General features: G+C 41.7%; 1 protein-coding gene across 1 annotated transcript in view; it reads left to right on the top strand.

Annotated features, from left to right (window-relative positions):
* CCDC85C (coiled-coil domain containing 85C) overlaps window positions 1–12,939 on the top strand; it is a 109,930-nt gene that overhangs the window by 66,633 nt on the left and 30,358 nt on the right. Inside the window, exon 2 of the mRNA XM_041476330.1 lies at window positions 854–930. Coding sequence (XP_041332264.1) covers window positions 854–930 — 77 coding nt within the window. The remainder of the gene's footprint in view (window positions 1–853; window positions 931–12,939) is intronic.

Genomic DNA, 12,939 nt, shown 5'->3' with positions numbered 1-12,939 from the left:
CTCTGAAGTTTTCAAACGTGTTTCTTCTAAGCATGGTTCAAAACAAAAGCCAGATGCTTTGGAGAGCAGTCAGCCACCCACAGAGCTCTCAGTGGCTTATCTTCTATGCCAGGCCACCCTGTCTGGTGGTGCTGTCTTGCTGCAGTGGTAAACTGGCCATTGCATTCCTTCAGGTTGAATATTACCATTTTATGTGAGGGTATTCCGTGTTTTATTGTCCTGGTGTTTTTCTGGTTAGCGTCACGTGCTTCTACTAGAAAAAACAGATGTCCTGGGGAGGCACTTGTTGTGTGTGTCAGGCTGTGTGCATGCTGCAGCTCTGTGGCCTTGCTGAATACACTTCTGTCCCTTTTACAGCACTGGGAGTTGTGGCACTGACCTCCTCTTAGAGCTGTGCCAACAGCTTGGTTTTGTGAGTTTCTCAGTTGTTTTTGAAAGAAAAAGGCGCGTGTCTGGAGGGGTTGTTTATTCAAACCTAAAAGGAAACATCTTGTTCTGTTGTGGAGTATTTTGGTGCAGTCTAGATGAATGAGAATAGCTCTCGAAACTAGGAAATTACTTTTATGAAAATACAAAACACAGTGTTTCAGCTTCACTTTCCTTTTGTATCACCCACCCCTTAAACTGGCATTGATGCAGATCCACAGAAGATATTGCTGTTGCTGAATCTCAGCTTTTTAATGAAAAAACCTTTCGAAAAAACCCTCATCACCCTACACACATAGGGTTTTATTCATCAAGTCCTTCCCAAACTTGCCTTCTACGGAGTGGGAAAACATGTTGCTTCTGACACACTACTTGCCTGTACCACAAGAAACTTAAATGTGTTTGTTTTTTTTCTCTTTTCCTAAAGATTCGTCTTCCAACTATATCAGGCAACTTGAAACAAAAGTGAAGCTGCTGGAGGATGACAACAAGCTTCTTTCCCAGGTAGGTTTTATTGCCTAATAGACACTAATGTGGCTCAGTTCTCCTGTTTCCATGTGGTTGTGTCTGACTGCCCATGTCAGTGCGCACTGGCTTTTGGTAAACATCCTGTGCAGGAAGAACACAATTCATATTAACCCCACACAGATAGAATTTGGTCTCCTTTTGTTAAAAAAAAAAATTGGGACAAAAGTGAATCCTTTGTTAGTGTCTCTGTGTGTTTCAGAGATGATTAATGCCACTCTGCAGAACTCCTTGGCCCACCTCTGCATTGGGGATGCCATGAGAGTCCAGCTCTGCCTGTGTCCTTGCTGGAGGATTTTGTCTTCCTTGCCCATTTACATTGACTTTTATCTTGTTGAAAGAGGAGACTGTTGTCAAAGGATAGCCTTGGGAATAGTTGTGTGTGGTGCAGGCTCCCAGGTTTTATTTGAGATCTTACTTAAATCTGAGCAGACTCTCTAGAGGGGCACTTTTTGCTTGCATCTCCCTTTCAAAGTGTACTCCACGTGCCACTGTGCTTTTGATCACTCATGCTGCTTACCTGTCTTTATACAGCAGTGTCAAGCAGTGAGAAGAAAACAGCCATTCTGGTTGGTATGTCCTCTGGATCCCCTGTAAAACACAGCAGTTGGTATAAACAGGGGCAGCTCTGCTGCATTTAATAAGGCACTGTCTTTTTAAACCATTGGAAAAGTTACCCTTTTTTTACCTTTTCTTTGCAACGTTTCACTGTTTTTATGTTCTACCTTCCTGGCATTTTAAAAGGTTTTTTTCTATACTTTGCTTCTTACTTCAAGCACCATGTTTCAGTCATTTTGTTCCAGATTCTTCCCAATTATAAGGACTGGAAATAAAAAAGCCCTTGTAATATTTTTTTCAATGCTTTTTTGCCAGTTTATGTTGTGGTGTTCTTTGCGTTTCACCAAATCAGAGAATAGATTGTTCCAGGGTCACATTTTAAAAACATTCTCATTTAAAATAAACAAAAATAATAAAGAGCTCTATGTGTACTGAAATTTTAATAACATAATTTTGCCAAATGTTATTTGTTTTTGAAATACACATTTTGACCTGACTTGAGCTTTTTAAAAGATTACTCCTTTCTCCCAGCATACTCATTGGCATTACTAGCCATGAAAAAAACTCATAGGGCACCAAAGGGTTAAACCCCATAGGGTGCTCAACTCACCAGCTTTGTAGTTGCTTCCTGTATTAATTGATTGTTAATTTGATTTTAAGTCCCCCTGTCTTTCTCCCAAACTGTGACTGAGCTGGTGTCTGGTGGCTTTAATTGGAGCTATTGATAGGCAGATGGTATGTGCATGGATTCAGGGATGGGCTCAGTGTGCCCTTGGCCTAGCTTTGTCCTGCCACAGCCAAGCACATTACTCTGTCAGATCTGCCTTAGGAGGTCAAGAAGAAGTTGGTAATTAATGGTGAAAATGAGCAGGGTCTGCCTAGCTGCATGGGCTTATTGCATTGGGAGGATGAAACCCAGTTAATTTTGGGTTGTGCAGGGCTGCTTCAGGCTCATGCATCAACCCTTCACCTACGTGCTGCCCTGGGTGTGAAGGCTATGCCTTTTCCTCCACTGTCCTCAGGTGTCATCACCTTTTGGGCTGTGTTATTACAAATATTTGAATCCAGGAGGGAAGGAAATTACCTTAAAATAGCTCTGTGTTCTGGAGAAGGCCTGTCATGTCCCCAGTGGCGGCAGGCACTGGTGCCAGCCTGGCTGTGATGTGCTGTGTGATGTCTCAATGGCCCTCCAAAAAGACCAGGATCCAACTTCTTTTAGATTACATTCAGGAAATAACTTTTTGTATTATAAGCAGGGACTCAGCTGTTCTTAGGGCAACAGGACTGTTGAAGCTACCATGGGCTGGCTGAACTCCCTGGGAATTCCGAGCTGCATCACCTCCAGTCTGTCATGCTACACACCCAAATCTGCATTTTTTTCTCTTTTAATGAGAGAGATTAAGAAAATCTGTATAGACACGGGCTCACTTGCATATGTACATATAGTTCCCAGCACTTTCCCAGAAAGCATAATCCACTTACTGTGTTTTTACTTGCTTTGTCTGACTGGGAAGTGTTTAGCTGTTACCATGCGGATCTTGGGATAAGACTCTAGTCAGAAAGGATCCTGGCAAACTTTCTCCTGTTTTGAAAGTTGCCAGGTGATCCTGGCTGTTTGAACTCTGCAGTGCCAAACTGGCTTGTCAACACCAAAGTCACATTTCAACTCGCCTTGGCTTTCTCCCTGGGAGTATTGACTTTGCAATAATATTTGCAGCCTGGTGTCAAGAAGTTCTATCACCAGCGTGCTGAGGAGTGATGAAACCTGACGTCCTAAGTAACGAACAGTGCCTGTGCATTAAAGGATTAACAAATCAGGGGTGGTTATGGAAGTCTTCCTGGCTTCCTTCCAAACTGCAAAACATAGAGCTGAAATAGTGCTTCATCCAGAGAAACCCGAGAATGCCGGTGCTGCAAAGGATATTTGCAAGCTTTATGGCTGGATTTATATCCCAGTGGCCAGTGACACAATGCCCTTTTGCTGGCTGGTGCATCCTGAGTGAGATTTGTTGCTTTATCTTCAGCATCTCTGGAGTGAAGGTATGCTGAGAGGTGGTGTCTTTGTAGCCCCTTCTGGAATCAAGATGTTGATTGCAGGGGATTCTGAGCTTGCACTTCTTCTCCTGCTTCCCAACATGTCCTTTCTCTATAAGCACTTTAGAAGAAAGCCTCAGTGGGACAGGCAAAAGCTCTCTAGTTCGTGCCTGGCAGCTGCTCTGCACTGTACATGTCACCTGCAGTATGCTGGGATTCACACTTCTGTTTTTCTGGTGACTTATTTGAACAGGTTAATGGAGAGAGCTTTTCTTACTTTTGGAGATCAAGAAATACCATCTCACAAGCCACATTGCAGTGGGAAGAAAGCAAATGGAGATAAGGATGTTACTATGATAGCCATATATGTGGGGGATTTTGTTGTTGCTTTGACTTCTTTTGCTTTCTATGGAAGGATATGATCTGTATTTACAATTGGAAAATGATATGCTAACCCATCAGTACTCGTCACTCTCTCCATTTTCCTTTCTCTGAGGAGAAACAACTCCAGTTTTTACTTTTTTTGACACAGTTTGTGCTGTGATCTTTTGTTGCCGTGGCCATGTCAGCTAGAAGGTCATGCTCTTGGATGGCATCTCTGTGCTGGCAAAGTCTCTGGCAGCAATTCTGCTTGGGGAGAGGTTGTAGCAAATGCCACTACCAGAAAAGGACACTCAGTCCTGGTAGGTGTCTGTGGTGTAGCCACAGTGGCAAAGACCCCACAAAGCCCAGTGGGGATGGTGTGAACCTTTCTCACAGGTGTAGCTGGTTTATGGAAGTTTTAATTGCAGTGTGAAGAAGAATGAAAGCTCAGAAATGTTGGGTGTTGGTTTCAGAGAGCTTCGTGGGCATCACTTCTGTAGCCTCACATTCTCCAGGAAAGACTTCCACTGAGCTCTGCTGTGTGCATGCATTTGGTCTGTGCAACATCACGTGGGTGAAGTCTTGTTATTCCTCTGCGTCATTGTGGGCAATGCCCAGAAGAACTGACTTATTAGTGGTGTCTGGTTGACTAGGTGGAGTACCTTCCATATTACTAAGATACAATCCCTGAGGTGGGAGACCATATTTGCTTTCCATTCCTCTGAGCTAGAAGTGTCCAAGCACAAAGTCGACCCCTTAAGTCACTTCACACTGCCCCTTGAACAAAAATGAATTTTTAATTACACACTTTCCCCTTAAGGTTAGAGAGACCTGTATTTACAACATTTAGGAGCTCCAAAGGTCAGTTCTGAGTAGTTTCATAACTAATGCATACATTTTAGGAATAATAAGGGTAACAAACTTCTGGCCATTCTTTTTTTTCTTTTTCAGATTATTTTGCATTTTCAGGTCATTCTGTACACACGCAAAGATTGAGCACTTTTAGCTAAAACTGAAATTTATAGGCTGTGTGGACTCAATCACTTTTTCTCTCTCCTTGTAACCAAGCACTCTGCACCATGGGCTGCCTGTCAGGACTCCTTTTGGTTTATAGTTTCTGCTGAGCTGTGTCTACCTTTTCCCTTGAGAGCAGGAATGCCCAGAGGCATTTTTCTATTCAGAGATGCTCAGGGAACATTACACACCTTTGTTTCAAAAAGCCCAGCTTTATAGAAAGCAGGTGCATTGGGCAGGTGAGGCTCTAAGTAACTGGACATTTGACAATGAAGTCCTGGTGCCTCTTTCAAAGAAAATTTCAAGTCCCCTGGTGCAGAGCAGAAACAAAAAAAAATTCTTCTCTAGGGAGTGACAACCCTTGAGATTTATGAGTATTTAATTAAAATTACCAAATAGACTTCAGTAGCAGCACTTCACAGCAGTTCAGCCTGCTAGCTGCCTGGGATTTAGTTTCCTTGGAAGATCTTTAGAGCGTCCCTAGAAGTTCTTGAAAACTGTTCTTAGTCTTACTTTTAAGAAACTGCATGCTGTTCCTGAATTAAAAGGCTGCAGGTGTAGAGTTAATAGAATGATAGTAGGCCATGCCTGTAACACTGCTATTGAAGCAGAGCTGAGGTGTTTGAGCAAGGAACTTCCATGGTCACAGCATCTGCAGGCTGCCACAATTCTTAGGCAAATGGGATCTTGGCACAACCATGCACTCAGCAGGTAGTTTCCAGCATATCTTTCTGAAAACAAGGGGGAAAATCTGGACCCCAGGGCTGAAAGGAGCCTGCAAAGAACAAAGATGTAAATACCATTCAGTGGAGAGCTTGATCTCTTCCCAAGGAGGAGAAAAGAAATTGCCCACAATGTGCTGTCTGGTTTCAGGAGAGTCAGAGTGCAATTTCCCTTGTTGTTTTATTATCAGCCACTTCTGTGCCAAGTCTGCCATTAACAGTTCCTGCTTGCAGAGTTGCCCGTGGCTCTCAGAGTTGCTGTAAGGCCTGATAGCATTTGGGCCTCTGTGAATGGGCTCTGGAGGTTTGTCTGAGGCCATGGTTTGTGCCAGGAGCACCGCACGCGCTCACCACGACAGGAACAAAGTTACAAACCTGTCTGATTTCCTCAAAGTCTACCTGTTGTTTGTGCATGAGGAGGATAAATATAATTGCTTTAATTTAAGATCTCACAAGGGAAATCAGATTTTTGTTTTTTTGGTAATGCAGAGCAACTTAGACATGAAAGCTTTCCAGGCACTTGGTCTCCATTTAAATTCAGAATACTGAAGGGGATATGCCCTCAGTTACTCTATTACCATTTTTAGACAGTGTTTCAATGTTTAGCTGCACATTAATTTTAAGTAATAAAAAAGGAGATTCATATTTGGGGTCACATCCAAATATTCCTTTCAAGTCAATGGTGAGAAGTCCTACAGGACTCCATGCATTTTGGAGTAGAACTCTTGAAGAAAGAGATTTTCAGAGACCTTCTCTTGAGACCAAAACTTTGATACAGTTTTGAGAATGCACTGCATTGCTTACATGTGTAATTGCAAAATATGATAACAGAATCCCTCAAATGTTGCTTCCTTAGTTGTGGAAACAGGATCTTAAAAAAAATCCAACATAGCACGCAAAGCTAATCAATGTCTAAGTGTGTTCCATTTCATTTACTTCTTCTATGAATTACCATGATAAGACTGATCTGACCAATTTGCTGTCCAGTAAGTTGACTTGAGATGTAAGTAACAATATGTACTTATTAAATAAAATGTTTTTCCTCCCCAAATAAGAAATGTACGCTTTTATAGGAGCAGTTCAAAATACTTTCAAGCCCTCTAAGATAGTGGAGTTCCTTCTGTTTACTTTGGACAGAAGTAAGATTTGAGCTGCTACCTACCAAAATAAATATTCTCTAAATAAATATTTAGAAGTGCATTAATGCACTTCTAAAATGCATGATCAGTGACAGAAATGAGCTTTTGCAACTTGTAATGAAATCTGGGTGGTGTACTGTGTGTTCTGGGGGTTGTCACCTGTAGTATCCAGGGAATTTATGAGAATGTAAATAGAGTTCCCTAAGAACCTAGGAAATATAATTCAAAAGATCTGGATCCAGAAGTCAACTAACAGATAGACAGAGACATACTGGGTTAATTCAGTATTACAAATTTGAGACCATCATATAATTTCTTGCAACTTAAAATTTTGGAAGGGCTGGAGCTGAATTTCAGTGTTTGCGATGCACACATGCAAAGCTCTGTCATGCCCCATTTGTTTCTGTTGTGGGTAAGCAAGAACACTGGGTTTAATGAAGCTCAGTTTAACCTCCAGCTGTGAAATACAGGATTAGTCATATCCTGTGCTTAACCAGCTTTGTAATAGTTTCACTAAATTCCACTTTTTATCTCTGTATGAGGACAGGGACAGGGAAAAAGCTCTTAATTGCAGTTATATCAGGCTATGAAGAAGCAGCTTTTTTGTGTCTTTGATACATGTGGAGAGGTTCAAAGTACACAGAGTCTCAGTGATCCGTCCATCTGAGAAGTACTGAAAAATGTCTTGAGGGGAAACTATGCAATAACTGCAGAGGCTTAAAAACAGATTTTTGCAATGAGTAGAATGCCAAATTCAAGCCCAGATCAAGAAAGATTCAGAGCCTGACATCTGAAAACTACTTGGGCAACAATGGGAAGGATGTTAATCATTCATTGCTTTGAGAACAAAAAAGCCTCTTTACTCAAAACTGCAAGTTTATGACAAGACTTTCAGTTTTGTTTTGTTTTTCATGAAGTCAAAAATGCAAATCTAAATCTTTATAAGAGACTTTTAAAGGATATTCAGATTATCTCAAAAAAAAATTGAGATTGGCAATAATTGATTCTCCCTGGCTGCTTGAGTCCTGGTTCAGCAGAGAGCTCGGAACATCTGAGTGGTCGTCCAGAGGAGAGGGACTTGGGTGCCCAGCATGAGCTAAATCCTGCAAGGGACCTCTGCTGCTTTATCAAGAGAGGTTTCAGGTCTTTATTTTTCTCATTCCTGACAACTCTGTTGTTTTATGGGATGTGGGGAGTGCCTTGAGGGCAGCCCAGCAGCGTTGCTGTGGCTGTGATTTTGGGAGGAGGGGCAGTGGTTCCCTGTAGCCTCCTTGCCTGGAGTGCAGTTGACAGGAGAAAATCAAAGGTGACTCCAGAGAATGGTCTGGAGCTGTGCTGGATACTGCATCCATATCAACATCTACTTCCTTGGAGGAATTGGGGCAGCATTCTATAGTTTCTCTGCTGGCACCCCAAGTAAAGATGCTGATTTTGGTTCCAATGAGCCATTGTGGACTCTGTGTCTGTGACCCTGAAACTCGAGGCCTACAAGCCACAGACCAGACTTGAGCTGCACCAAATGCCAATGGCTATAGCTCCATTTGGCTTTGTTAACTATTGAGCTGCATTTCTAGTTGGGTTATAAGCTGGGATGCTTGGATCTCTCAGCCGTGCCAGCTCATAGATCCTCTTGACCGAAGCCTGCCAGTTGTGTGATTATATTTATATACTGCAGTTTGGTTTGAGCTGATTATCTGAGTCTCCTGTGAGTTATGGGCTTGATCTTTCTCTGCAGATCTAAAACAAGAGGGCAAAAATACAGACATTCTTGAATATTAGCACTGTACTTAATTTCCCTACCTCAGTTGCTACAGAGAATTGAGAGGTTTGAAACCTGCACTGCTTTTATATCCTGTACCCCACTGAGATGCTAATAAAAGTCTTTTTCCAAGAGTGATTTTACATGGTAGAATCTGCTAAGCCTCTTACTGACTGTCTCCTGCCTTTCCCAAAGTTGTTAGCTCCCTCAACAATAGAGAATTCCAGCTGTCACCAATGCAATCAGGTGAAATCTGGTTGCCCCTCCAGCTTCTGTGAACACAGATCATGGTGTGAGGGGGACGTCAGAGCCTAGGCAGAAGTGGGGATCCTCATCCCTGAGTTACATTTGTGAATGGCTGAGATCCAGCCATGGCACAATGCCCAAATGCATTTCCAATTCTACATGAACTACTAAAAATGGATTTACTGATGGAGCTGGCTGAGGCTGTGCTTGTGACCTGCTGGCTGAATACTGAAGAGGGAATCAGGAGAGTAGGTGTTTTGACAGACCCTTATCCTCTAAAGCCTTTGTCACCAGTTCAGGTGATCCCCAGATGTGCTGCATGTACAGCAGGGATATGAACCAGTGCAAAGGAATTTAATCTCTCCTGTTACAGAAAGCTCATATTATTGCATGACATGAAAGATGTTAAATAGTTTTAATCTCATCCCATAATTTTTTTCCCCCTTATTTGTGGACTTCTTTCAAAATCAAATTCGTTGATTTTTTTATTGCACTCTCATGTGTGTGGTTTCCAACTTGCCTGATAAATGCTGCTGAAGCTAATGGGACTCTTCACATATACTTAAAGTCAGATATGTGCTTTGCTGAGCTTATTTTTGCTTGAATATGTCTTGTAGTGATAACTGCAATTACTGAACCTTAATTCAATTATTTCCTAGCTTCACACAGTGAAATTGCCCATCCCTCAGATTCCTGGTGCGTGAGACACTAAAACATGTATTAATGAGATAAGGGGGAAATGTTTGTGCAAGGTTGTGTGGTAGGGGATGTTCTCTGGGGCACAAGGCTGCCTGACAGGGCCAATCACTCCTGGTGCTGAGGTCACAAGAAGCAGGGCCCATTGCCCTGATGCCCCTGTGAGAGCTGTGCAAGGCAGACGCTTTGCACAACAACTCTGTATTATTTGAGATGTGTTTCTGCTTTGCTTTAGCTCAGAAAATGTCACTGCTCTGCTGTGGCAGCTGAGGCTGCCTTGGGCCAGCTCGTTGTTGCAGAGTTGTGCTCTGATAGTGCCACTGATCTCTGCAGGTGTGCTGAGGTGTGGTAGCTGTGAAGAGTAAGGTGATCAAGCTTTAGCAGCTGTTTGGGGGAATCACCATGCTCTGAATCTGCATAGTAAGGTATTAATGTTTGTGCACATGGGTTCTGCAAGGCTTACTTCATGAATATAGGGAAAGGGGTTGAAGTTCAAATAATGATATTGTCTTACCAAGTAACTCAATATTGACACCTGCATATAAGACCTTTGGTCACCTGTGGTAAAGATACGGGTTTTTTCAAGCTCATAAATAACTTCATTTCTGTTAGTTTTCCGCATGTATAATGTTCTTCTGTTCCCTTCTAGCTGGCTGACTGCAACAGCTTCCCATGAAATTTCAGTAAGGCAAAGAGACCTAATGCATCCATGAGCAGCTTTTTGGAGCTGGGGGGCTGCCTTTTAGTACTGCTGCTGGTTATTTAGGGCTCTGATTATAGCTCTTGTTCTTTCACTTGCTAATGTTGGTGATTTCCGTTTTTTAATCATATGAATGTATTAAGTATGCTACTAATTTATTTCTGCCCTGTACTTGTGCAAAAGACATTGGTTAGTAATATCTGTGTTTTGGCCAAGTTCAGATCAATGCCATTTGCCTATGTGAAGAGAAGTGTGCACTTTCAGCTAAATTGCTACAGGAAATAACAGAAAAAGGTTTTGAGCTAAATCTTCCATTTAGTTACTCAGTTGCAAACAATGGGTTGTTGAGTGTCAAAATTGAGGCAGTTTCAATTACTGGAACAATTATGGTTTAGAGTATTGTTGCTGGTAGGTTAAGAATTTATATTACAGTGACAGACAAGTAATCCAGGTAATGGGCAGTGCAGGAGTCCATAAAGATGAAGGCAGCCTGTCACAGTGGGCTGAAATAAAACCTTCTGCATTTTTTTTCCTCTTCACAAATGTATATAATCAAAAGCCAAGGTCTCAACAGAGTTTTCCATCTAACATCCAAGATTTATGGGTGAAACTAAAATCTGAAGTAAGAGCGATTTTGTTTTTTAATATAGACTTTTTTTTTTTTCTTTTCCCATATAGAGAATTACCCAAATCATAAGCCAAGATCCTTATGGGCTTACTTGGTCAGGGTGTAATGCCGTTGCGCTATTGCTGAGGTCCAAGTTCACTCTCATGTTTAAATGATGGCTGAAGAAAATCCTGTGTAAAAGAAGAGGTAGCCACTGAAAAATGGAAATTGCTTGTCTGTCTCAGGGCTGGGTGATGGTGTGGCATAATAATTTGTCCAAAGAAAATCTTCTGAGCTGTTGTCAATAAGGGCATATTCTCTTGTCAATATTGAGTTCCTTGCAGTTTTTCTTTCCATCTATTTGCATTTCATGCTGTTACATAATTTCTTCTAAGGTTGTGTTGAAAGCAGATCTAATATTAATACATGTAAGTGGTGCGGTGTGTAATCCGCTGTCTCTTGAGCTTAGTGCAAGTGGGTCTGCATTGTAGGAAAATGAAGCTGATTATTATAAACCCTTGGAAATGACAGTCCTTTGGGAAGTCTGCTGTCAGTGACTCATGTATGCTTGATTCTCTGTGTTCTGAACACATGTTGCCATCCCTTTATACTCCCCAGAGGTAAACAAAAAGGGGCTCAGGACCTTCAATTTGGTGCTTTGTTGCGTGTTTTTAAAAATGACCTGTGAACCAGGAGAGAAAGTTTTCACAGTGCAGGAGGTTAGAAATGAGTTACAAAGGGGTGGAGAGAGCTGTGGTCCTCAGGTGCCTCCAGGCCTGTCCCTCCTTGCTCCTGCCTGCAGCAGGAGGAATGCTCGTCTCTAGCAGCTCTTCATCACATCTGCCAGGGCTCCAGGGGTGCCTCGGGTATGCTCAGGCACAGGATGCCCGTGTTTAGACACCCACATTGCTCCCAAATGACCCCACAGCCCATGGGGAGAAGGGAAGCTGTGACCCTTTGTGAAGGCTTTAATATTTCCACTGGGCACAGGGTCAAACTGATCATTTATGATTAAATACTTTTAAAAATCTCTTTTCAGCCTTCATCTGTTAGAACTTATGTGAAAGGAGAAAAAAGTGTTTTCAATTAAAGGCTACTTATGTAACGACCCTGTTTTGAATGCTAATTCATGAATTACTGGGAGCTGACAGTGCTGCTTTTTAATTTTCCACGGTCACTTCAGAACATAATTCTAATTGAAATCTTTTTTTGCTAGTCTCTCATAAATGCTGAGAATTTTCTGTCAAGTAAATTTCTTTCTGTATTTAATTTAAGAACAGTCCATTTTGTTGCATCAAAGTATTTCAGAATTAAATATTTGTCTTCTTTTTTCTCCCTTCTAGCAGAAATAACACTGAAGGGTAGCAGAAAAGATAATTTGTCTGACTTGTCTCTAAGTTTTCAACACTTTATCTTCACAGTTGGTCCAACATGGCCACAGCACTGATCTGACTTTACTGGACAGAAACGAAAAGGAAAATAAATGTTTCTTTGTAGTACTTTGACCTTAAAATACCACAAACACCATCCATCTTCTTGTGTTATTTGTGTTATTTTTCAATTGAATCTCTCAGCACAGCAGGTCAAAAAGTCAGAGGCCACCATTTCTTCTTTTTGCTAGCAGGATAGAAAGCTTTGATAGGAACAAGTGTTTGCTGTTTTTTCATTGTTTTGTTTTGGCTTTTTTTTTTTTTTAATGTAATTTTAGTCTTTGGTAAGCACCAAGACTTTAATTTCTATCTCAAGCATTTAAAATTATACATTATTTGTTTTCGAAAATATCCCTTTCCACCCATCAAATTGCTTGTTTTCTACACAGAAAAAAAGTGGGGTTTGCAGTCTATTTTTACTAAAAAACTTGGTTTGTTTGTTGGCCCTACTGTTTTCTCACTGGTAGGAGTAGACCAAACTCCCTTCCTGGCTGGGAGGGACATGCCTGTGTCCATTGGTTTCATAACAGGCTGGCAAGGTCTTGGGCTTTGGTCCAATGGTGTCTTCTGGAGTCATTCCTAAGTCCTGCCTGATTGAAAAATTTATCAATAAATGTTTTGTCATTTTTTGTGAGCGTTGAGGAGTGACTGTGTCGGAATACGGCGGTGGGGTGGCAGTGCTGGCACTGTGGGGCACAGGTTCTGCAGGCTTGTCCCTGT

Source organism: Pyrgilauda ruficollis, unplaced genomic scaffold (assembly GCF_017590135.1).
Source record: "Pyrgilauda ruficollis isolate IOZ18807 unplaced genomic scaffold, ASM1759013v1 scaffold38, whole genome shotgun sequence".
In the NCBI taxonomy this organism is placed as follows: domain Eukaryota; kingdom Metazoa; phylum Chordata; class Aves; order Passeriformes; family Passeridae; genus Pyrgilauda; species Pyrgilauda ruficollis.
This window is presented reverse-complemented; position numbering and strand designations above follow the sequence as displayed.